At 26.8% G+C, this 27902-nt stretch overlaps 2 protein-coding genes and 1 pseudogene across 3 annotated transcripts; 2 read left to right on the top strand and 1 right to left on the bottom strand.

Moving 5' to 3' along the window:
• Nucleotides 1–1041: 1041 nt before the first annotated feature.
• On the bottom strand, nucleotides 1042–4482 carry LOC113557195 (GATA zinc finger domain-containing protein 14-like). 2 transcript variants are annotated; one of them, XM_026962572.1, is made up of 3 exons: nucleotides 4267–4482; nucleotides 3990–4189; nucleotides 1042–2242 (listed from the first exon to the last, which is right to left on the bottom strand). In XM_026962572.1, the coding sequence occupies exon 3, from the start codon at nucleotides 2198–2200 to the stop codon at nucleotides 1145–1147; it is 1056 nt and encodes a 351-aa protein (XP_026818373.1). In that variant the 5' UTR covers nucleotides 2201–2242; nucleotides 3990–4189; nucleotides 4267–4482; the 3' UTR covers nucleotides 1042–1144. The 2 variants fall into 2 exon arrangements, with proteins under 2 accessions (XP_026818373.1, XP_026818372.1); XM_026962571.1 differs by having other exon boundaries at nucleotides 3986–4189; nucleotides 4267–4481.
• Nucleotides 4483–11153: 6671 nt separating this feature from the next.
• Nucleotides 11154–11636, top strand: LOC113557875. Its single transcript, XM_026963417.1, has one exon. The coding sequence runs from the start codon at nucleotides 11154–11156 to the stop codon at nucleotides 11634–11636; it is 483 nt and encodes a 160-aa protein (XP_026819218.1).
• Nucleotides 11637–11960: 324 nt separating this feature from the next.
• LOC113558939 lies at nucleotides 11961–13638 on the top strand (annotated as a pseudogene).
• The last annotated feature ends 14264 nt before the right edge of the window (nucleotides 13639–27902 follow it).

Raw genomic sequence — 27902 nt, 5'->3', positions numbered from 1 at the left:
AAGGCCCTTCTCTAGGCAATTGATATATTCATTTGTAAAGAACTATTTTAAAATTTAAATACAATTTGTAAAACTGATTTTTATTATAGTAATTTGCTGTGGTAAAATAAAATAAACATAATATTTAATTTAAAACTACAATGTATACCAAATTATAATGAAAAAAAAAAAATTGTTAACAATGGAAAATTGCATATTAATGTAAAATATACGTAATTAAATATCATAAACATTATCTTTATTAGTTTTATGATATATTAAATAATTATTTTCTGAGTTTACCATTAAGGCCCTTCTCTAGGCAATTGATATATTTATTTGTAAAGAACTATTTTAAAATTTAAATACAATTTGTAAAACTGATTTTTATTATAATAATTTGCTGTGGTAAAATAAAATAAACATAATATTTAATTTAAAACTACAATGTATACCAAATCATAATAAATTTAAAAAAAAATTTGATAACAATGGAAAGTTGCATTTCAATGTAAAATATACATAATTAAATATCATAAACAATTTCTTAATCAGTTTTATGATAGGTACATCAAATAACTATATTCTAAATTTACCATTGAGGCCCTTCTCTAGGTAGTTGATAAATTATTTTGTAAAGAACTATTTTAAAATTTACATACAATTTTTAAAACTGATTTTTATCATAGTAATTTGCTGTGGTAAAATAAAATAAACATAATATTTAATTTAAAACTATGTATACCAAATTATAATGAAAAAAAAAAAATTGTTAACAATGGAAAATTGCATATTAATGTAAAATATACATAATTAAATATCATAAACATTATCTTTATTAGTTTTATGATATATTAAATAATTATTTTCTGAGTTTACCAACAAAACCCTTTCTTTTGTAGTTAATTTTTTTTTTTATTTTTTTTTTTTTTTTTAAGAACTTAGAATTTACTTAATATTGTAAGACTGATTTCTATAATATTTACTTCCCTTAGTAAAATAAAATAAACATAATATGGAGTTCATAATTAAAATCTAGACTAAATCATAATAGTTTAAAAAATAGCTGTAGTTAAATAATAATGAAAAATGACATATAATGTAAAATACACATAATTAAATATCATAAACTATTTCTTTATTAGTTTTATGATAGTTAATATAATTATCTTCTGAGTTTACCGCCAATGCTCTTTTCTTTATAATTGATGTTTTTTGATGCAGATCTACTAGGTCTTGATGAAGAAGTCGAATCATCAATATCTGATGCACTGCTTGATTCACTAGATCGTCTAGTACGTTTTCGACATGTAACGTTTCTCAGCATACTTGAATTAATAGAAGATATTGATTCATTTGGGCGTTCTTCAATTCCATTAGTATTATCCACATTACCACTTGAAGTAGAAGCAATTGCTGTCACATCAGCTTGAACTTCATTAGATGTTGTTGGCTTTGGAGAATTTTTAACATTTTGAACCGCATTAGTATTATTGTTAGAACTTTGAGCTTGATTTTCTGGATTATGTAACCAACTTGGACCTTCACCTAAACTTTCATTTAATCGACGTTGAGGACCTTCTTCATTAGGAACAGCTTTGGAGTTCTTCAGCATAGCGGCAACATCTTTCAATCTTACATATGGTTCCATATTAAGTTTACATTGTGGTGAACTTCTATAACTTAATTTTCTTGGTCTTTTAGGTGTTTGTTCAGTACTAGTACTAGGACTTTCAACGATAGGTGACATATCAAATCGTCTTATTGAAACAGCTGGTTGAGCAATGGTCATACCATTAATCATAGGCCTTACAAATTTTGTCTGTTTTTCTTTCTTTTCCTTGTTAAAGTCTTTGATCTCAAATTTACTCATTTCATGTACAGTTTCTAACATAGATGGAATACATTGCGACAAAGTTACCAATGCAGGTATACAGCTTTGAATAGTTTGTTCTAGGGCAGTAAGTTTTTTAATCATTGTATTATGCATTGTGGTTAATTGAATGTTTGAATTTTTAATAGAGTTATTTTCATTTTGCAATGACAGTTTCTCCATTGATAAATTATTCCTAGTGGTTGATAATTCTTTATTTTGTTCTGATAACTCTTCAACATGTTTTTGTAAATTATTGTTAATTACCAAAGCATGATTGAGTTTTTTGAGAAAAATGTTATTCTTAGACTTGTTTTGATTTTGAGACGACACTGATTTGGGTGCCATTGTAAAGCAATATTTAATATACTTACTAAACTTATTTTGAGCCTGAAAAATAAACAAAATAATACTTATTAAATTTGGTTAATAAAATTTAATAAATAAGTTTATTTTTTAAAAATTGTAAAAAAATTTAAAACAACTAAGTTTTGATTACTTAACGTAACTTATATATTAACAATTTACAAGTTAAAATCTGTGTTTGGAAAAGAACACTTTCAATACATTAGACTTCTAAAGAACAAATTTGAATATTACACATTTTTATCAATTAAAAAATGGAAAAATAATTTTTATTGAATTTGAAATGTTCAAATAACTTTTAATTTTTTTTTTATCATCCTTTATTATTTCTTAAGGTAGTCGGGTATAATTTTATTAGAATATCTGCTAAAATTATAAAATTTAAAATGTTTAGCTTAAAACAAATTTTATCTTTATTACATAGGTATGAATTACTAACTACAAGATATTAGTTTTAAAAAAAACTAATCAAAACCATTAATTAACAAATAATAATAATAAAAGAAATCGTGACAACCTAGTAAATGCATTCATTTTCAAGGAATTCCATCATGACTATGATAATTTGAAAAAATAAAATTTTGAATGCAAACTTGTTTTTATTTTAGAAAACATTCAAAATACTAGTAAAAATTCCTAAATAGAACACACAATATATTTTTTCATAATTTAAATCACAGTTATGTCAAATGTAGTTCAATTTAAATATCTAGTACCTAATAATAACAGGAATGAAATGTAAATATCTGAAGATAAAAATATAATTTGAATTAACTACCTTTTATAATTGTTACACTATAAACACACTTTTGAATGTATGAAATTATTTTTTATAGAAAGTGGAAAAGAAAAGGAAAAATAATTAAAAATTCTACTTGAATATCTTGTATGTATTTTTTGTAATAATCACATTTTAATATTGTGTGTGGTATTTATGGTATGGTCAATGCGAGAGCTATAACTTTTACAACTGGGTATATTTACATTTATAAGATCATATTATCAATTAATTTAATATCCACTAAGAATTATACCAGATAGAAACATTAAAATAAGAGAACACTAGCTACTAAGTGATACAGTTTAAAATTTAATTTAATTCAAAACATTTAATAATATAGTCAACTTACATTCTTACTTTTTTTTTTTAAGTTAAATAAAAAGATATAAAAATAATTATCTAAGTTATTTGACATTTTGTATTTGGTACAATTTTTTTTTTTTTTTTGTCATAATATTACTATTGTAAAGAAATCTAAACATTGAAAAATTATACATGTAATAGCTTCTTTATTTTTAATGAAACAATTGCCTAAGTAATATTTAAATATTATTTAATACCTACTTATCAAACAATATTAACAATGTATGGAATAAATTACCCTGAAAATTGTATTTTGGACTATGATATAATTTTGAATTTGTTCATCAATGTAAATTGAATCATTACAAATCGATAATTTGATCACATTTACAAAACCTGATAAAATGATAATTTAAAGTCAAGTTAATGCGATTAATCGTTTAACGATCAATGTGACCACAATATTATTGCTATCCAACTTGGGTATTGCCTTTTCCTTTGAGTGATTTAATAATTAAATTTCTGTACGTATTTAATTAATCATATTTATCTGGTTAAAAGGAATGTTAAATTATAAATACTAAGGTGTGAAAATATATATTGAATATATAAGATATTAAATAAATGTGGTTGTTTTGACCATAGCACATTTAAATCAATGAGTTTTTATTAAAATCACTCACCTACTAGAAAACAACGAGTGCTTGGATCGCGATAAACGGTAGAGACTGTACGACAACTGAAACTGAATGATAAAATTATAAAAATTGTAATTATTAAATTCAATTACACTTGAATGGGTTATACAAAACAGTAATCTCGACTGGTCAAGTTGAATGTCAATTTGTTGTAGTTGTCTGTGCTTAATAAAACGGCAAATACAACGACTGTAACAGATTTAAGATATGTTCACAAATGGATTTCAATTTTTCATAAAGACTGAATACTAGAATTTTCTACGTACCTGAATATTAGTGTTGTACTGCTGTAGTAGTAATGCCGTGTAAAAGTGTAAAATATGTAATCGTTTCGTAATCAGCTGTATCCGACCAATGATGCATCGAGTTATCAGCAACGATGTCCGATGGGGTAACGCCTGAATATCGAAATCGACACGAAATCGCCACGCACGTTTATCCACAAACGACGAAATCGGATCATAATTTGTTCACACAATTCATCGTCGTAGTCAGACGTACAACTGTACGAGGTACAAGTACTATACAACGAGTACGCCTCTTAACAGACTAACATGCAATAGTAAACACTAACGTTTTTAAAAAGCACAAAAAGACCTTTTAAAAGGTCATCGTCCGTATTCTAGTACTCTCTCTCTCTCTCTCTCTCTCTCGCGTTTATTGTAAAGGATAATATTATGTACATTTAATATTATTATAGTAGCTAATGTAGAGGTAGATACTCTGTTACAACCTGTTATTCTCGAATATTTAGTTATGTTTATAAGATTATATTATGTGAAATTATATATGTATATATATTATCGCAATACGTATTAAAGTTATTTGTTAGCCGTTTGGTACTAATAACGTTATATACACAATAACCATTAACCAATACTGGCAATACTTATTTTCGCGGAGAAAAGATAACAAAAATGTACGTTTCGGGTTATTCCAAATTTAGGACGCAACTGGAAAGAACGGTTTGTAAATTAGATAAGATAAAATTTGTTATAAACATTGCAATATGTGTACGTACGACGTAGCTATACTGTTTAGTATACTAGTGAGTAGTGAGCAGTGACTAGTCTATACGAATACGAAATAATACAAAATACCAGTGGCGTAAATACGGATTGGGGGGGGGGGTGATATGAGAGGATAGACGGTGTATTTTCTACTAGTATAGGTTTAATAATTGCATACGTATGTTATAGAAATACAGAACAAAATGATTGAAAATGCTTCGGATCGTAAATCTTAATAATACTGATAAATTAAGAATTTGGAAATATTATGTATGTTGCCCGTAGTCCATACACGACTTACTGCTAAATATGTAAATGATTGAAAACAATCCGTATCGTAAATCGTAAAATGCAGTCAGTGTCATCGTCATTATTGTCAATAACGATCCGGCTATTATCATGATTTTAATAATAAGTGTTTGCCGTTTGGTTGCTATTTCAAAACATATTGTAGGGCGAAGGCGTATATTTATAAATAAGCATTCTAAACAATAAATTCCAATAATCGAATGAAATACGAGTTGTTACTTATTTTTTATAATTTATGATTGCAATATTTTATTTTTAATCCAGCATAATAATTCACTACTCATTATAGTTGAACACTCGCGCTAGTGTCAGTACCAAAAAACGGTCCTTATTTAGTAACTGTATGCTGCATTTGAGGAGACCTTTAAGTTCGGATCACATGTAAATTTGTATATTCATCTTTAGGTACTACATATTGTATTCTCATAGTTTTCTCCATCTTATAAAAAATTAATTACCACCTATGAATTTTCAAAACAAAAGAACGGATTTATATATTTGTGTACATAGGTACTTATTGATAAAAAGTATATAAATGTTTAACATTTTAAGAGAAACAGTGGTGATAAGTGTACCCTGTCGAGGAAATATTTATTTACCAACGTATATCCTCCCCTGGCCGCTTGACAAAATCCTAAATACGCCACTGCAAAATACAATAGGTACAAATTTTGATGGTTATTTCAAAAGCTAATTTTGATTATTTTTTGCTTGTTAGACTGCGGGTTTTGAATGTTGCGATAAAAATACGACTGCAAATTATTAAATTTAGTTGTCGTTCCTAATTGAAAAACAATGTGAAGCATACCGAGATTTTTAGTTTTATTAGTTTTAACTATTTAAATAACAAATAAATAAGAATCTGACAAGTGAGAACATAGTCAACACAAAACAAGTCGAAACACGCAACTCGTGTTTTAATGGAATTTACATATTTTGTATTCGTTTCTGTGTAAATGACCGATTATAAAAATTAAATAAATATATATATATAAATATTAATTAAGTATTAAAAATTGTTTTCAACGAATTATTGTAGACGTCGACGTCGCGCGTCGACATAATAATTTATTTTTACTCTCAAGTCTCAATCGTTTATTATATTTCGGTTATCAGCTGATAATGTTCGTCGATTATATTATCGTGAAGTCAAAACAAAATATGTACTATGTCACAATATTAACGCTGGTCGGCTTACGTTTTCCGCCGCTGATGGAAACGCCCGTCATGTTTAGCTACTCCGATATAAGTTAGGTAATGCTTTTTGAATTCGACGGAAAACGCGGCGGACTAACATGTATTTATCGATGGGCTACGACGTCGGTTATCGCATGTAAAATAGTATATAATTTTAATTACAGTTTATAAATACTGCACAATATGTTTATTATGCTCTAGTTCTACCCGTTATTATTATACTTGTATTATGTTTATACAATATATTCATAGCCTGGTCGAGTACAAAAAGAATTTAAATATAATATACTAATGATTTATAATTGTTAAACACTAAATGGCCGCCAACTCTCATGTTTCGTTTTGTATTGTACATTTACGATGATTGTTCCTTCGTACAAGTGTTGAATACTTAAATTGAGCAAATACGATTTACGAATTACGAATAATAATAAATAATAATTAATAATATTATAATATATCAGATCTTTTATTCTTTTAAATGTATTTATGTATCTGATGATACACGGATATTTAAAAATAATTAATATTATTATTTATTTGTGGTCTGGTGATCAGCATGATTAAAATTTAAATCAAGAATAATGTATGATAATGGATATGTTAGTGGTTATGTAAACATTGTAAACTACGAATTTTTTTTTTAACCAACTAATATTATTTTTTATTTTTTTTATAAATTATAATTTATAGTATTGATTTTTTTCAAAAGCAATGATTATTAATTTTATTCTTGTATCATAATATTTACGAATGTTTTGATGGAATAACAAATATTGTCATTTTATTTTTATAATAAATTCAATTCAATCCGCAAATAATTGCAATTTTACAATAAACTATGACATTTTTTAAATACTATTATGTAAAGTTATTTTTGTTATTTACCGTACTGCCTATTTAAGAATCATAGTTTTCCCATATGGATATGGCCATATGGATAATGATAAAAGAAATAATAGCTGTCTTGATAAAATCAGTTAACAATATAATATGAACAATAATAAATGATAATAATAATAATTGATATTTTAGACTAACCAATCGAGTTTTTGTATTGTACACGATACTATAATATATCTCGTTATTTTGTACATGTTTTAAAAATGCAATCTAAATTTATGAACATTTGAACAAAGTTATCGAAACGAAAAAAACTAGCATTATTTTTATAAGTAAAAGTTAATCTAAATATTATGAAATAATTAATTATTTAAAACAACTTAAACTAGAGAAGAAAACCAATTCAAAATTATTGAAAAAATATGACGTAATGACAGTATAGCCAGTATAGGTATTATTATGAGACGAAAAATTAATTAATTTTAAATATTTTTATATTCAATTCAATCCGCAAATAATTGCAATTTTACAATAAACTATGACATTTTTTAAATACTATTGTGTAAAGTTATTTTTGTTATTTACCGTACTAGGTAATTACCTATGCCAATTGTCAATAACTGCAGAAGGTAGTTGTGCAAAATGATATGCTTATAATAAAGAGTTATTCAAAATTGTATATAAAATACATTTTATCTATTGGGCAGTGGTAAAAATCGTATGGAATACGAAATAAATAAAAATTATAACTAGGGAAACAATAACGTCATATTTAAATTTTTGTGAATCTTGTGAGAAAAAGAAATACAGTGAAAAAGGATTGGTGGTTAAACCAATTATTTCTTCGGAAATGAATTCGAGGTATCAAATATCGATGGTGACAAGGCAAAAGAGTCTAAGCGACATAATTCATAGTTTTCGGGAGAGCCAAAAAACTGTTTTTGATGATTTAATTTTTTTTTCTATTTAAGCAATAACTTTTTTATAGTAAGAATATGGCATTTTTTCATAGAATTTTTTTTTTTGTTTGTATGTTCTTTATGTATGTTCATAATTTTAATTAACTTTAAATAATTATTTACACGTACATACCGTAATTTAAACAAGTATTTTTAATAATTTTGGCGCTTAGGCCCAATTTTTATTTTTATACTTATTATCTACGACGCTTATTCCCTTTAATTTAACTTAATTTATATGATGATTCTAATGAATTTATCCCCATATTTTTAGTGAAAACTATTTTTATTTAAGACCAATATAATAATATTATATAACATGTTCTTCACAGTAAGATATTTATAAATATTTTCTGTAAAAAAAAATATGAATCTATATTAAAATATTGTGATAAAAATAATTTAAAAAAAAAAGTGTATCCTTCAATATTAAATTAATACCAACATAAAAAGTTACTTCTTATCACATGACTTAGTTTATCAAAGTCAAATAAAAATATAAGAATTACCTATTTCTAGACATTATTTGATACTGAAATACTATTAAAATATGGTTAAAATAACATTAAACATCTTATTTTTCTTTAATAAAAAATATAAACAATTACTAAATTCCTGTGTAATAATAAAGTGATAAAATAATTATAAAATGTATGATATACACTAATTATAGTCATCGTTATCGACGATTTTCTGGTAAAAAGAACCATTTCAATGCTAAAATAAACGCAAACAAAATCTAATTAAGGTGATGTCAGTTGTATTACAATCTTATCATTCCTATCATAATAATGTTTAGAAATACTTTATATACGTACGAAAAATGTGGGTACGAGTACGTCACGCACAAACGTCGCTTGTCACCTAAAAAGTTGTACTAATGTCGTTTGTTCCCTATTGTTGTCGTTTAGACCCTTTATTAGAAAATACAAAATATAAAAGTGTTGCTTAGACCACAAACTTTAAATTCAAATTGTCATCATAATAACGGTCACAGCTGTTTTTGCTCACGCGCAATGTATGTAATATGTATTTTTCCATCTATTAGAAAAAGTCATGTCGCTTAGACCCTTTTTCCTTGTCACCATCGATATTATGATACATGAATAAAATTAATAATCGTTGTTTAAAAAAAAAAAATCAATACTTTTTTTTTATTGATCTAAGATAGACATCGACAACAAATGTCATTAGTTATATATAGGTTATGATATATAAGATACATATCATTTTTTTTTTATATATAAGGTTGAACAATTTAGTTTATTTTGTAAAATCGATATATGTATAAACGATATTTATAATCGAATTAAATATTTGTATGAACAACAATGCGTATCTATGGACAATGATTCAAATACATGGCGTAGACATGATATACAACTGTGTATATCATGTTGTAATATTATAAAGCAATAATGATATAGCTAAATTACAAGTAATAATAATAATATCGAATTAGGGTTCATGGAAACACCTAAGAAAAAAGAACCACAAATAAAGCTAAACATTTTTTAGTAAAAATACCATAAATAATACATTATCCAATGTTCTGAAGTGTTGCAGTGGGACATTAAAACATGCTCTTTCATATAAAACCAAAGAAATTATTACTTCTATAGTAGTACTGTGTTTATTTTAACGGTTTATATTCTGCCGTTATAGCAGTACTGCAGTAGTGATATAATATGTACATCAACTTTAGTGGGATTTTTGACACTGAATCTCTGTACACGGTTTATTCAAATCTGGCGAATAGTCTGTAGTTTTTAGCTTCAAACAAGCATCAAGGCTTCTAAGTTTATTTTTCTTATTTGAAAATGTTCGCGCACAATGTAAGTAGATCCAAAAATGGTCAAAATTTCATAACCAATCATTTTTAATTGGTTTGTATTATTTGAAACTTTCGGGAGAGTGTTCCACTCGTCATTTTAGCAAGATTTTTAATATCCTTTTTAAAAACCTCAAATTTTGAAGACCAAAGGTATAGTTTAGATTTAGGTTTTAAGTGTTTAATTTTATATTAATTGCAATGAAAATAATCTTTTGGAAAATTTTGAATCATTTTTTTAAAAACATCATTTAAATTTACAGGTATGGCAAAACATTCTTTTAAGTGTTTAATTATAATATATAAATTACTATTCGGATAAGTAAGAAAATATTACGTGTGTTAAGTTGAAAGACCAAAGCTACGGGACTATTTTTTACAAGAAACTTCCATCAAAGTTGATGACAAAAGCACTTGTTCTATTATAAAAAGTGTCTATGGACACACATAATTGTAAAATAAATACATTTATCACTACACTAATCTAATAAAAAATCTAATACAATTTTATAAAAATATAATATCTTCAAATTACACAAATTCCCGTGCATTTATTTTAAATATTTTTTTTTTATCACGTTTTGCGTCGATAACACACGTATTTACCTTATAAAACTATATATAGCCAAATAATATCATTGTCAATATCGATAAGTGGCTAATTGTCGTGAGACCAAATTACAGCAACGAAATTACGGTACACCCATATGGCTATATTATTATATGATATTATCTTGTAATGATTAAAATGCATTCATCATTGAAAGAGTAAATTTAAGAACAATTGTGATATTGTTTTTGGAGACAAAAAAATAATATATTTTATGAAAAATATTGTTGTTTAAAAAGAAAAATAATATTTATGTAGTTGGCAGTTCACCGTTGCAAATGGCGCTATAACAACCGCGTAATGATAATGAATAATAATAAACAAGTTTTAAATACAATACACAGACTAGATCGAACATATATTAAATTATTAAATACATTTTTAACACCAAACGATGAACAAATTATCTAATGAGAAACTGGTGTTGAGTGACAAGAAGAAGTCTAAAAACGTTAAAGGAACCACTCCTAAGAAAATCCATCGAAAAATCGTCAAAAAACAAACAGAAGTGGTTGGAGAATTGTCGACGACTGTTGAAAAAGTCCATCCAGTACAAGTAAAACCAAAAGTGCAACATAAAGAATTGAGTGCTACTAAAGGGACCGTTAAAAAATCAATTACACAATCGGCTGTGAATAAATCGTTAGCGCAAAAAGTGTTGGCTATGACCACCGAACAAACATCAATCAATCGTCCAAAATCTCGACCTATCAAGATACGTCCAAAAGAACCGAATTCCTCGACCATCAATAAGACAGAGCCGAAGAGGTCAAAACTGGTGAAACGCGTTCTGAAAGCGATTCCTACGACATCAAAAACAACAACAACGATCGTGATGCCGATAGTCTCAGCGGGGGCATCACACAAACTAGGATAAAGTAGCTTAACGACAACTTTTGATTCGTTAAGCTAACGAAGATTCTTTTATCGAATATTATCAATAAAAGCGATTCTGTACTACAAAATTCGTTAACTTAACTATTTTCGTTTAAACTGTCGATAGTGAAAATAAAATGTCGTTAATCTGATACACCCATCAAGACCCCTCAATAATACTTACCGGAGATGGATAAGAGGAAAAACGTCATATTTCGTGTCATCGTTGATTTATTATGATGTTATCTACCTATTTACTATTTTCAAATTTTCAACTTTGACCTTGTGAAGTATTTATTACTAAGTACGATTTCCTCAGATAGACATGGCCTCAGAATTTTTAAGGTGGGAACTTATGCTATTGAAATAAAAAGTTGGACTACAATAAAGGCGTGTTGAAGAAGGATTTTGAGAGATGAACAAAATCCTTTTTATCTCCCTCTCGAAGAATTTATATTCATGTACCACATAAATTCCAAACTAGCATTTGATGTAATAAATATTATTATGCCTTTATTGTAAAATCAACGTTCTTCAGGGTTATTTCCAAAAGTGCAAGTAAGTTAATTTATTTGCAATAATTTTAGTGATTAAATTGGTGAATTTGATTTAATCTAATATTTTATTTCAGTTTCTAGTTACTGTTCATTTCTACGCTCAAGGTAATTATCCTTATAGGTTTGGGTGGTAATTCTATCCTCAACATAAGTCAGCCATCTGAAGCCAATCTATTAGTAGCATCACAAATGCTGTGTTGTCTCTTTAGACAGTTGGTAAAATTTCCAATTACAGCTGTTGAAAGACAAAAAATTTGAAGCAGCACTTTTTGAACAAACTTCAGGATCAATTTACTGCACTCACATCAATATTCTTGCTCCAACTGTCCACAAAGAGTCGTATGTCAATCACCATAGTAATCATTCGCTTAATGTCCAAGCAGTAAGTATTAAAACTATCTACTCCCCGTTATGTCTAAAATAAATATTGTTTATTATTTATGAAATAGAAAAACTCATATTATAAATTTTAATTATTAAATTATATTTATAAGATGGTTGATCCAGATTTGAAAATTTTGAATATGAATGCAAGGTATCCAGGAGCTCGCAATGATGCATATAATACGTATATTAAGTATATCTGCTGTTCGACGAGTCCACTTTAACCATGGTGAACGTTGTACACAGTTAGTTGGTATTTTGGTAAGTCATTCAGTTTCTTATAAAAACAACCAAATAAAATTATAAATAACAATTAAAATTGTATCTACATAAAATTTTGTCTAATCACTTGTTAAATAATTTTAAAATTCTCTGAGAAGTTTAATACCATACATTCTTTAAATGAATTATTAATCAATGTATATTTAAAACAAAAATTTTTAAAAATAAATCTATAACTTAAAAGGGTCTATAGATATATGATATGCTATAACTATATATTATATATTAATTATTTATTATCTACTATTTTATGTAATTGGGCTTCACTGTATTTATATAAAAATAAATAATATACATATTGTTTTTCAATTTAAATTTCTCAGACTTAAATGTTTACCTAAGTAATTGTTTTTTCAGGGGGATGCTGGATACCCATTAGAACTATGACTTATGACACCATTACCACATTATTCGGAGAAGGCACGTCAATAATTTAAATACACCAACAATCTATGAAAGGCAAGAAATGTGGTGAAACGTTTTTTTGGTGTATTTAAAAGTGTTTAGAGATGTCTTTTATATTAAAGAGTATTAATGTATGCTCTCGGTAAAGGTGGTAGAATAGTAAATACTTGTGTCACACTTTACAACACCTGAATTCGTTATAAATTACACAATCATGAAGAAGATTTAGGTGTTAAACAAATTGGTCAAAATATGGATGGGAATCTAGAAATACCTTGCATTGATCAGCAAGGTGGTCCAAGAGCAGTGGCTAAGCATATACAAACATAAATTCTAGATAAATTTGGTAATTTAAAAGATGGAGAAGATGATTAAAAAACAATTAAAGAACACACATTACACCAAAACATACACAATGTACACAATATTATGTTGAGAATAAAATAAATATTAATTAAACTCTGTCTTTTAATTTTAAAACTTAACATTTCTTGAAAGATTAAAAAAAATATTTTTATTAATATATATGATAACCGTTATAGTAACTTGAGCTATTTTTTTCAAGTATTATTTCATACAATAACAATATTAACATCTTCCTTTCATTCTCTATTCTTTTTATATCATTATCATTGTTTATTTAGTTCATTATCATTATTCTTCCCAAGATCCTCAAAGTAGTCAAAGTGCATCTCTTGTATTCATTTTCATAAATTTTCCAGATATTACATTTGGATGTTGAAGTATTGAATCAAATAATGAATCAAATAATCCATTAGATACTCTATTTGATTATTATTTCTACGTAAAACATACTGGTAAAAAAATATATATAATAATTTTTGTACATTTAATAATATATCCAAAATGTATAGATTGTATAATTTGTAAGAATTAAATAGGACCTATAAACATTTAACTGATACGTGATAATTGTATTCATTTTAGATATATACAGTGTACACAGTTTGTACTGTGCTAGTTGTATGTTTAATTGGTTAACGGTATTTTTCCCGAATCGAAATTTCCGAATGATTAATTTTTGACATTCCCAATATGTTTTTCCATTAATTGATAATTTAGAACATACGTAAATAAAACCACCATTAATTAATTTTGTTTCACTCAAAATTTTAATTTCAGCCATGATGGTTTAAAATTAAATTTAAATAGTTTTGCTATGTTCTATGTATATAATTTACCTACAATAAAATGCACTAATGTCTTAAATGTCTAATATTATGGATATTTGAAAATGGAAGTATAACGACGACCGATAGCACTCGAATAACGAGACTCAACGATTACAACGATTACAGCGATTTGCGTATATACAAGCCAGTGGCGTAAACTGGGGGTCGCACGGGGTCGCACTTGCAACCCCTGAAAATATCAAAGGGTCGCAAGTGTATCTTTTTGCGACTCCAAAAAATCACGATTTCAGTTTTCAAAAAATTGAAATATTAATATAATAATAAATTAACTAATTTATATTTTGAGAACCAATGTTTAACTTTGTTTTGAAGCACTGGAATTATTATTATATTTATATCCTTTCCACAATTATTTATAGTTTTGTTATTAATCATTTTTTATTATTATACCAATATGTATATTTATTGTGATCGGCCGACTCGAGTCTCAATGGTAGCTGATAATAATTACAGAGGCCGCCGATTACTACTGCAGTAAATGATATTATTCCTTCAGTAAAAAACCAAGGCTCGGCAAGTTAATGATTTTTTTTAACTCAGTTAAGTTGATATGCGTCAATAAGAAAAAGTAAAAGTTAAAAGTTTAATACAATTTTTGGTTAACTCAGTTAAATATTTTTTTTTATTCGTTACCGTACTTTATTTCTTATCAACACACAACTAAATTATAGACTATAATGTTTATATTTCAAACAACATACAGTATTTCTATATAGTATGTGTTTTAATTAATAGTGTTTAATTGTGTTTTATCTAACAATAGTCATCTAAATAATAGTTAAGGTGCCTAAAAGCTGAAAATAATTAATTTACATTATTAAATAAAGTCTTTCATACAGATATTATTTGTGTGTTTGTAATAGAGTATTAGTGTATTTTTTAATAAAGAACCACAAAATATTTTATTAAATTGATAACAAGGTATTTAATATACATATTAAAAACAGTTCAGTTGTTTATATCATTATATAAATTCACAATGAAAATATTTTTTGACAAAAAAACGACTAAAATAGTGAATGTAAAAAAAAATAAATTAACTTATTTCTTAAAATGAAAGATAAATTCGTTAACTAAAAAATAAATTTAGTAAGTTAATAGTTAAGTAGTTTAATATTTTAAATCTATACTTATAATATATATATATATATATATATTATATTGTATTAGGTATTGTGTTATACAAAAAATATAAATGGCAGCTGATTTGAAGCCTGCCCAACCTAAAAACTGATTGCAACCCTAACAATTTAGCCCAATTTACGCCACTGATACAAGCGATAATAATATCAAAAATATCGGTGTAAAATTCAAATCCAGTTAATTGTTTATTATGTAGCGAAGATGGTAATAGTATATAAGTTATACATTTATACATAATATAGGCATATGTAGCTGTAACGACGGTAAAGTGCGATGATGGCAAGATGCGCGTACTTTTTCCGTTTTTGTAAATACTATGTGATTTTACATGCGTCGTGTGGACGAATAAAATAATTATTGATAGATTAGAATGTATAACGATAGCTGTATTTTAGCTTAGGTTTAAAATATGATCCATATGAAATATGCCACTATAGCGCCTCGTTATAACAATTTTTTTAAATTTAAAAAAGAATTTGATTCCGGAAACAATTACGGTCGGGAAAAAAAGTTCCGGGTTTTCGGATTTTCGGTCAATACAAATCGGGAAAAAGTTCATTCAGGAATTAATCAGAGCGTTATTACAGTATCACATTTTGGAACAGTCAATAAATAAGATATCAGAAGTACCATAACTAAAAATACCAAAAATCAGTATAAAATATTATTTTGTCATAGTTTCATTGTAGTTATGATAATCTAAAATCTAACTATACACTTAATATTATTTTTTTTTTAGTATAATAATAATCTTCATTAGAAACTCTATAAGTTCTAAACATTTTAAATTGTCATAATAAATGAAACAACCAATTAGTTATATTATATTTTTTTTTGAAAACTAAAACATTAGACATTTTTATTTTATTTTTAAAGTCCATTTAAATGTTGCTAAATGTGCTAAATTTAATTGGTATCTATACCTAAAATATATTTTGATAAGAAGACGTGACTTCAAGTAATATGGTTTATTGAAAGGGTTTACAGTACCCATCAGTTAGTTACATAGTTAAACAATAAAAAAGTTTAAAAAAACTTTTTAATTTACCATGAAATATCGGATGGTTGAAATACAATATCAAAAATCAGGAGTCTTAAATTCAATAAACAGTATTACTTGAAACATGAAACCATGTTTTTTTTTGTAAAAAATATGATTAATTAGTAGTTACGTCTGACAAGACAAGTGCTACGTTCATAAATAGAAGTAGGTACCAAACCATCGTTAGCCAAAGGGGTCAGATTCCCTCTTTGGCTTTTTATTGTTTTTTTTGTTTTTGCTTACATTATGCAGTATGCACTAAAATGTAATATTTTGTGATCATGATCTATCGAACTATTGAATTTCGACAATTTTGTCAATACTAAATACCATAATAATTTTATTTTATTTTATTTGTAGCAAAGTAATGTTTATTTAGTTGAAATGGTCAATGCCGTCCCGACTATGTTTATACTTTATTATAGCTTATCTTATTATTTATGGAGACAATACTTTATGTATAAATTATCGTTGTTATTAAATTATGAGAAATCACTAATGAGATCATTATCGCTACGGGTTTAGTTAACCGCGTATACGTAGTACACTAGTGCATAGTACGTACCTACCATTTATTAATCTGAAATCTAAAAAAAGACATTCACAGGATTGTTGAAAATTGGTGAAAATGTATTTGTTACAGGAACGGCCTAACACTTATGCCAGTTTATATTTTATTTATACATTTAATGATGTAGCATTTTATAATTTTATGAAGTATTGGAGTGAATAATTGTCCATATTGTGTTTAATGTGAATTTTGAATCAATTCAAATTATATTCATTGTTCCTATATTTTACTACCAATGTAAAAAGTTTTGGGAGGGCGGGGGATTTTTCCATTTTCCCCTACCGTTTGGGTTTCTTTTTTTTTATCCTCCTCCCCCTTTAAGAAATCATGTCTACGCCACTGTATCGGTGTCCACCCTATTTACCCGGCGCACGACAGTAGGTACACAATAGTTTTCATGATCATAAATAACCCGATATGGAAACGATTATATCAGCAATACATACTATTTAATTTTGTTCGATTTTGTATTGATATCGTTTTCACACAAATAAAAACTATGAATCGTTAAGTTGTCATAAATATATCGGTAATGTATGATTTAAATAATTAACTGTGTTTGAACCATTATTAATATTATTATTGTTTATTTTTTGAAAAATATAATGGGTCCCGTTGAACAGTTTCGTGCGTGGGCCCATAAGTTCACAATTTATAAAAATAAACTTAATAAGGGGCCGCTACACCAGCATTTGTTTTCTCTGTCTATCTCCCACATAATATAGGAATAAAGATGCTCCGTATTTCCGCGATTATGACTCTCTGGTTCAGTTTAGGACAAAAGCACCTATAATGTATTTTATAAAGAAGAGTATTTCCTGTACATTGACCGGATAGATTTTTAATATTTACATTTTTTTTTATAAATATAAGTATGTTTTAATTTAAAATAATTTCGATTATTTTTAACCACTAATAATTTATTCAAAATTGTGTGAGATTATTATTTAATTTATTTTCTTAAATTTAAATGTAAAAATATAGAACACATTTTGTTCGAAACTGACGCCCGGTTTTAAATTCCCGCCGACGGCGACCGGTTCTCGTACGTGCGGAAAATATAATCTCCATGAACTATTACGTCCCCCCACTCTATCACAGTGTCTTTGATGTCCGCGATCGTCGATGTCGTCGTGGGAGTCGGTCGGCTGTCTTTTACTCTTTTCTCGTCACCCGAGTTGGCCGGACACATTCCGGTCGCGGTTTCGTGTCTCCGCCGCGAGTGAAATTTGTTGTTATATCTTATATTGCCATGTGTTATAGTGGTCGGCATTTTTGTTCGAACTCGAGCGGTCATCCGGTTTTATGTACGTGCGATGTGCGAATAACATCTTAACTATATTTATTTCCATTACGCCCGCGAGTGCATTTTTTCTATATAGCCACGTGTTATCGCGGTCAGTATTTTCCGGAGTTAAGCGGACATCCGCTCATTCCGCTCGGCTGTACGTGCAACTAATTTGTTAATTAAATTTACTTATATTACGCCCGTTATATACGCACATAACTTCGCCACCCGATTACGCGTTGTAGAACGGCTGATGCGCATTCATATATTTATATCTATCGGCCAGTTAGCACTCACCGCCATCGCGAGGTCGTTGACCTCAAGACTGCCGTGCTAAGTGAAAACAGGATAACTCCATTTTCCGTAAAAATGAGGTTTTTGTTTCTATAGGTAAAATTAGTGGTTTAAAACCGATTTTTTTATGTAAAAATAGCGTATTTCCTATTAAAACATTTAAAACCCATATTTAGATAAAATTTTAAATAAGAAAATATGCGGTAAGTCCAGTATATTTTATGTTTACTAAGTGAAAACACGGTAGATCCAAATACTAAGCAAAAACTCGGTATATCACATGAAAAAAACTGGAGTTACCGTGTTTTGGCTTATGTTCATACGTTAGAAAAAAAGAATATGTACGTGACATAAAGTCACATTTTATAAATTAGAAACAATGATTATTTGATACTTTGTAATTTATTAAATTGATATTGTTACGAATATTATGGTCTCGACAGTCGACATGGTCATCGATGTATTAATCATTTATTAACATGATAATACGATCAAACGGTAGTTTAAAAATATTATAGTAATATATAATACAACTACAGCTGTCTCGCTTTGAGTCGTTTAACATTATTTATTAATTATTATAATGTATTAATTTATAACTTATATTTTTTAAACCGTCATCACACGTGGCTAGGTAAAAACTATAGACTTTGTCGATCCGATAATGTTGTATTTGTATGACATAGACTTAAATAAGGTATGTCCAAAAAAGTCTAAGCAATAACCCGGCAAGTCCATTATTATATGGAGCTTAATACTCCGATTTTATGATAGTCCTTTTTCTCCTTAAAAAACTCAATAAAGTTAAAATAAAAAGTGTTCAACCAATTCTAGATGTAAAATTAGATATATCAGCACAAGGTTTGACCAAATTTTTGTATAAACACTATTTTTAGGCTCGATTTACTGGTAATAACGTTATTTGGTGTTTCTCAATAATCATGTTGACTGGAGTTATCCTGTTTGCGATTAGCACGGCAGAAGAGTAGTCAGCTGATACGCGGCTATATTATTCATATATCGCGTGGGACTGTCGTCGCTCCAGTGAAGACATTTACGCGGACAGGTTTTATTTTAATATATAGGTATAAATTTGTTTATTATTATTAATTATTAGTTATTATCGAATATTATATCTATGTATGTTGATACTTTATATACTGTGTTCTGGGCGCCCATATTATTTATATTGAATTGTTCTTACTTCTTATAATTATTATATCATATTTCTGTAATTCATATCTTTTATATTGATTCGGTAACCCTCACGTCGACACTACATTTCTTATATTTAGTTATCCCGACCAAATGTTAGTCAATAGTTGAAGACGCAGCACCTTTTAAGAATCATATTGAATGTATCATTTTAATAAGCACAATAATATTATAACAGCATTTTACACATTTTAAATTTAAATTAAAATAGGTACACATATTTAAAATAATAAAATAAACATTGTTATTTATAAAATATTATTATATTATAAATTATAGTATGTACATTAACATTTAATTCTATGTTAATATTTCATTAGTATATTTTAGTAGTAATTCAATTCCTTATTTCCACCATAAGCTTACTGGAAATATGTTAATACAATTCGTATTATTAAAACAGTGGTTCCTAACATGTCTATGGTTATAAATTGGTGCCTTTGTAGAGCCCATTTGTACTATTTGTCCCTGGGCCCATTGTTTGAAAAATCTGAGTGGGTATATATATCTGGTTAATAAATAATACAGATTTACTGTACACAGGTAGGTCGATGATGGTTATAAATTTCAAGTCTATAGATGATTATCACCACTTTAAGAGCTATAATCATAATGACTTTCAATAAAACAAGACGCCATAGTACTAGCAATCATAATTTTTTTATGCTATTAAACATATATGAAATAAACAAGCGTTCACAAGAATGAAATAGAACATGTTGACAAGCCGGGTAGAATCAAACGCCATGAAATACTAAATTTAAGACGGAAATACGGCGAGAATAACGATTGATGAAGCAGAAGGTAACAAAAATTCCGCCGTTGGCGTGTGGAGGGCATGAACATATGTCGTATACGGTAAGTAACAAACACGACCGGTCGTCTGGTCTTGTTATCCGACAGCATTACGAATAACAGCAAAACACGTGCTATTTTTTCGCGAATATTTGTAATTACTTACCGATGAATTCATGGTTATTTTTGACTAATTTTCAATTAAACAAAACGGTGACGGCAACTATGAAATGTCGGTAGTAAATTTGCCGACAAAAAAGCAGACAGCAGCACGAACACAGACGCCCAAAGACAGAGAGGATCAACAATATAAATAAAAGGAAAGTATCAAACTGTCGAGTTCAATAGCTTATTCAGAATAAGAATCTTAAGAATGCCCACTAGAACGTCCAAACATCGATTTGTTCGCGCACGTTTGTTGCCACAATGACAGCTGATGTTTGTCGTCCTTGGGCTGCCCTGCACGTGCAGCAAATGTTTACGTAGTGAACTATAATATTTCACAGTATTATTAAAATCGTATTATTAGGATCCACTGTACACACGGCAGCAGCTGTCAACCGCAAAGGGCGACGATGACGGCGGTATTCGACAATGACAATCAATCGCACAGCACACCTGAATCTCGCCAGGGCGGTCGAGCCGTTCCGGCGGCGTAGTATGCATGCACGAAAGTGGTTATTCTTATTATGAATAGAATAAGTAAACAACCAGACAAGAATACTGAATGGTAGTCTTGTCCGTAATTCGATCGATAGTATATTAAATGCAATAAAACCATTACTGGCGTATCATTTGTTAGATTGATACTATCATCGCCACAACACAAAGCCAACGCAGGAAAGCGGACAGATATTAGCACACAACAGCAACAAAAATTAATTATAATAAGTTTAACCCTAAACCGGTAGCGCAACTACCAAGAAGGTTAGGTGTATCAAACACCAGAGCCTGCAGACTGCAAGATCCCCACAACCACACACACCAAAAGCAAAACTAACTAATAATATTTTATTTTCGTGATTGATAATAAATGTAAAAATCACATTATTTTAATTTTTAATGCATGGGTCAAATTTCAGAAAATAAGTACTACTAACTACTAACTACTAATACTTTATAAACTTATAACATACCTAGTTCGTATACATACATATATTAAGTCATTATAGTAACAATAAAATATAATTCAATAATTAATGAGCATATAACATAGAAAAATTAGGTAATTGTATATTGTTATCCGGGGATCAAAATGTCCGAAAACCCCGATTTTTTTTTTTTTTTATACAATTTTGCATAACTGGTAAAAACTGCAGGTCCGAGTTAATTCAGCTGAAGTGAGATGGTTAATTGACTATTTAGTTATACCCCATACTGTTGTACGCCATTACCCAGACTGCCCACTTTTCATTTTCATAGCTGGATTTCGAAGTATTTTGTCTCTTTCAAAAATAAACTTCATCTTTTATATAGGTGTATTACTTTTATAATTTCATGTTATAAATGGTATAAAATAAACATATATAACTTCCATATTACAAATCATATAATTTACGTAGTTAACCATAAAAATATACTAAGGAATCGTATGGTCCTAAGCGTTTTACTCAATTTATAGTTCCATGAGTTTGGTAAAGAATTAAAAAAATACTGGGACTAAAGTAGATCACTAAATAATGTTTAATAGTTTTTAAATAAATACTTATTAATAAGTTGTAATTAATATAATTCAATTAAATAAAATCATAGGATTCGCATAAAACAAGAATAAATTGTATTAGAAATCGCTAATAAAATGTAACATATATTCACGGCTATAATTTTCAAAATCCTCTGGTTGATTATACAAACTAACTGGATGACCATGTACACGTAAATGACAATTTTCAGCAAGATAACAATAATTATTATAATTGTTTAAAATTTATTTTGTTCATTTTTCAGGTCTAAAATGTCTTCTATGTTTGATTGAGTTTTATACGTTTTCGAATTTTTCGGTTTATAATTCTAAAGTCGTTTTTTTTTTTGATTTTCATCGCTTTTCAGGCATTCATTGTTTTGTTGATCTATAATCATAAAATATTCTATCAAAATCTTTATACTTCTGATATGTGGCGATTCCATTTTTTAATCCTGTAAGTTAAAGGTAAATACTTTTTTTTTTGGTTATATATACATCAGAATTATCTTAAGTCATAAAAAATGGTTATGAAAATTTGAACACTTGTGTTATATCACATTCCATCACTCCATATTTGATTATTACATCCTTGCATAACCGGTAAAAACCGCGGGTCTAAGTTAATTCAGCTGAAGTGAGATGGTTAATTGACTATTTAGTTATACCCCATACTGTTGTACGCCATTACCCAGACTGCCCACTTTTCATTTTCATAGCTGGATTTCGAAGTATTTTGTCTCTTTCAAAAATAAACTTCATCTTTTATATAGGTGTATTACTTTTATAATTTCATGTTATAAATGGTATAAAATAAACATATATAACTTCCATATTACAAATCATATAATTTACGTAGTTAAACATAAAAATATACTAAGGAACCGTATGGTCCTAAGCGTTTTACTCAATTTATAGTTCTATGAGTTTGGTAAAGAATTATATATATAAATAAATAAATTTATAACTGCCTCATTATAAATTGTTAGTAAATAAAGATGGTTAAACTACAAGACCTTGTGTTAACAGTTTAATTAGTTAATATTTAAGTTTATATAATTTTGCTAACATTAAATTGCTGGTATACATTGTATAAGTTATAATATATGTTAATAATATTAATAAGATTTGTAAGTTCTGTTGCTTTTTGGTAACGAACAATTTTAGGTACCTTTTTATATTAAAACAATAAATTTATCTCTTTTTAACTAACAACTTGAGTTAAATAGTTAAAATTAAATGTTGGTTATATTTTAACTTAGTTCAATTGATACTCAATTTTGAATTAAATTTTAACTAATTTATTTATTTATATTGTAATTTAATTAAGTATTTAATATATACTGTGATGTATAATATATAGATAATATAAATTGTATTGTGTATTATTGAAATTAAATTATGTACTTAGTATATATTGTAATATATAGTATATAGGTAATATAAATTGTATTGTATACTGAAATAAAATTATTTACTTAGTTTATATCTTTATTATTAATAGTTTTGTTTATATATTTTCTTTATACAATTTCTTTCCAATATTTAGGTTATCTACTAAACAAAAAAATTGCTATTAAAGGAATGAAAAGTAGTAGGTGTTTCCAGTGTTGGAGAATTGCTTCAAAACATAAATGTTTAACCAAATACAAAATGAAAAGATAATTTATACTAAAAAAGTGAAATATGTTAAAAATAAAAACATAAGACTTAAAAAAAAATTAAGAATGCATCAGTTTATGAACTTTATATTTTATATTCTTATTTAATCTATTATATCTCTCTGTTTTTCTCTTCATACATAGTATATGGGTATGTAAACTTCAAACAGCTATTAATATGTATAGAGAAAAATGTGCAAGTATAACAATCAAAAATATTAGCAGCAAGAAGCTTTTATAAGCTGTATAGCTGCAGCCAAAGTTAGTAGTATACATGGTATGCTTTATAATACTTATTGGGTAAATGAAAGTTTGCTTATTCAAATTAAAATTTGTAAAGCATATGAACATTTGAGGAAACATAAAATATTGGCTCTTCCTAGAATTGATACTCTAAGCAGATACATTAATAAAATGGATAGTGGTTATGGGTTTGCACATAGGTATTTTTGAATTGCTTAAAAAAATTCATCTGAAATGTCCATGGAAATTCGGTATTGATACCTTTATTAATATTCGCACACAAACAACTTAAATTTATAATCACAGATTTTGGGTGTTTTGAAAGCATTAAGTATTATTTTGTACTAGGATTTATAACATCTGATGACAATGTATAATCTGTCTGCTGTGGTTAGTTAAAAATATTTATCGGAAATCTGAGTGTGTACTGTAGATTGTACTGAAGAGTCTATTTTATTGGATTTTAGTATAGAAATGCATTCATTTGAATTTTATAAAATAATTTGACGAAAAATCTAATAATTAAACAATTATTTACAAATTCACAATTTACTGCCATATTATAATACAACACAAAATTGTCAAAATGTGATTCTGACACAAAAGCTGTTATCAGAAAAAAATGCATTCTGGTAAACAAAGCGAGTACCAACGTTTAAGGTGATACAAAAAGGATGTCAAACATTCCAGTCTGTGTGTGAGTGCAATTTATTTTTCATAAATGTATAATATATTAACTCTAAATTGTCACTTCAATACATTTTAGATTCAAATTATTCTGAATTTTTTAAGATAATAATTTTATATAATATTTTATAATTCTTTTATACTTATACAATGTAAGACATACTAGATAGAGACAACACACATGGGTGCAATGTCCTCTTAATTACAAATTTTCAATATTAAAATAATTATTTATAATCAAATTTATACTATTATTAGAAAAGTAACTGTGGAGAAAAGAAGGTAAAGTAATCCATTAATTATGATTATATAGTAATAGTACTTATTTAGTATACTTCTATGATTGTATGTTAAAAATAATGAACTAGGTTTGCGTTTAATTAAGTAGGTATATACAAATACATGAAATTGCTTTAAAATGGTAAAAAAAAAGTATTTTGCTTTAGTGAATTAAATTAATTTTAATTATTTCAATTAAAACTATCAAAGTTTATTAAAAATATAGTTGCTACCATTTAAAAAATAAAATCTATTTTATTATTAGTACAATTTTGTGCTTAAAATTTTTTAAATCAAATAAAAAAATTAGTGTGGGAAAATCATTTAAACCGGCCCTCTATATTATGATATTTAACATTATACATAAAAAAATAATATTAGGTACTTGTGTTCTTTAAGGCAATAGGTGGTTCGACTACACCCCCCTCCCATATACAATTTTGTTTACTGACATAAAATTTGCACATATATAATATAGCAAAACAATTTAACATGAGTTCTTTGTTAAGTAATGCACTTTTTTTTAACTCAAAAAAACCTATTCAAAACAAAGGCACCAGGTTTTTTAAAGATTGATAAATCTAATTCCTTTTTTTACTTAATTTTTCCTAAAATTTTTACATAAATATTTATATTTCAATAAATAAAATGTTGAAATCAAATAACATAAGCAATTGTATAGTCACAATGTATCAACACATTAACATGATATAAGAAAAACTTGTGTCTTTATATCTATATTATTATTATTGATTTTTGTTAATTTGTTATTCCTACTTAAAATATAGTTAACATCTTATAGTTCCTTTATTATAGCTCGATTCGCGGCTACAACGTTGGTATTATATTTAGGCATATTATACACGTATAATCACCGTAGTCTTGATAAAAAGTCAGAAATTATGAATTATGATAAAAAACTAAGTATACAATGAAATAAAACACAGTTAAACTGTATAATTAAAAAAAACATTTAATTGAAATATTATATAAAATCATAGTTGAGCATTTATAAATTTTACTTTATAATTTGTTTATAAAAATGGATACAAAATAATTAAAAATACACAAACGTCATTATAATACTTTATAAGGTTTTCACATAATATATTCATTATTTATATATTATAAACTTAACTTAATGAGTTAATTAATAAATTACCAGTTATAACATGGTAAAAAAACAAAAAATCATATTAAATTAAAAATTAAGACAACGTCTGATCCAATTATTGTATTGTCACATCTTACAAGTGTGTACAGTAACATATTTTTTTTTTTGGGGAGAGAGTGTCCAGATAATATAGGTATATACTTATTTGTTAATTGGTTGCAATATTTCTGTTTTACACCTACTACCACAAACCTCATAATATACTCATCAAATATTGTAATGAAAATTTTTTATTTATTTAATTAAAAGTAGTAATTTTTATGTAATTTAAAAAATCTTACAGGTATAAAATACCAACTGTAAACATAATTATTACTATGTATTGTGTTTGTTAAATTCAATAACAATGATGCAATAAGAATAACAGTTTTATAAATAATTAAAAATATAATAGGATAATAAGTACATTATTTAAAACTAAATTTATTTTCCTTCTTAATTAGTTAATGACTTATTTATATAAATAAAAAAAATTCAATATTTAATGTCGATAAATTTTGAAGGGAATTCGGCAAACAATAATATGTGATTTAATATGAACTAATTTAAAATTAGTTTATAACTATATAATATTAAATTAATTCATAACAAATCACATATTATTGTTTGCCGAATTCCCTTCAAAATTTATCGATATTAAATATTAAATTTTTTTGGTTTGGGAGGTGTCCAGACACCATGGATACCCCCCCTCCCCAAAAAAATATGCCACCAAGTTTGTAACATAATAAAAATTAACGTTCAACAGTTCTCATTTAACTTGCAAATTTTAATATTATTGTTTTTAATTTACCTATTATTAAACTTAGAAATAACAATAACAACATTCACTATGGTTTGTAGGATATTTTATTTTAACATTTTAAATTTAAAAACAACTTAAAATCATATAAAATATTACAATTTAAATATTTTTATTACTCGCTTCAAAATTAAAATTTTAAAAACGCTTCCATCAAACTATGGAATAATATGTTGTTACCTTTAAGAGAATGCTACACTTGCATATTGTGTTGTCTCCAGCTTGTAAACATACAAAATATCAAATTTTATATTCATAATAATCTATTTTACTTATTTTACTGTTATTTTTAAAATTAGGTTGAACTGATATTATAAATATATGTAAGTTAAGAGTATTTTAGAAATTGTAATTTTTTTGTAAATTTTAAAATTATCATAATTAACTTTAAATTTAAAATGTCAATAAAACCTCTAAGACATTACAGATAATAATTTAAAATTAACATTTTATAATAGGTAAATTCATTAATTTTAAAAATAATAAAGTAAAATGAATTGTTGTAAATATAACATTTACCATGTTATACATTTGTAAGACGGTGACAACA

This window comes from Rhopalosiphum maidis, chromosome 3, assembly GCF_003676215.2.
Source record: "Rhopalosiphum maidis isolate BTI-1 chromosome 3, ASM367621v3, whole genome shotgun sequence".
Lineage (NCBI taxonomy): Eukaryota > Metazoa > Arthropoda > Insecta > Hemiptera > Aphididae > Rhopalosiphum > Rhopalosiphum maidis.
Note: the sequence above shows the minus strand (reverse complement) of the source record. Positions and strands in the feature narration are given on the sequence as shown.

Excerpts from the sequence above, each read along its gene's own strand:
- LOC113557875 (XM_026963417.1), top strand. The coding sequence starts at position 11,154 with ATGAACAAATTATCTAATGAGAAACTGGTGTTGAGTGACAAGAAGAAG.
- LOC113557195 (XM_026962572.1), bottom strand. The coding sequence starts at position 2,200 with ATGGCACCCAAATCAGTGTCGTCTCAAAATCAAAACAAGTCTAAGAAT.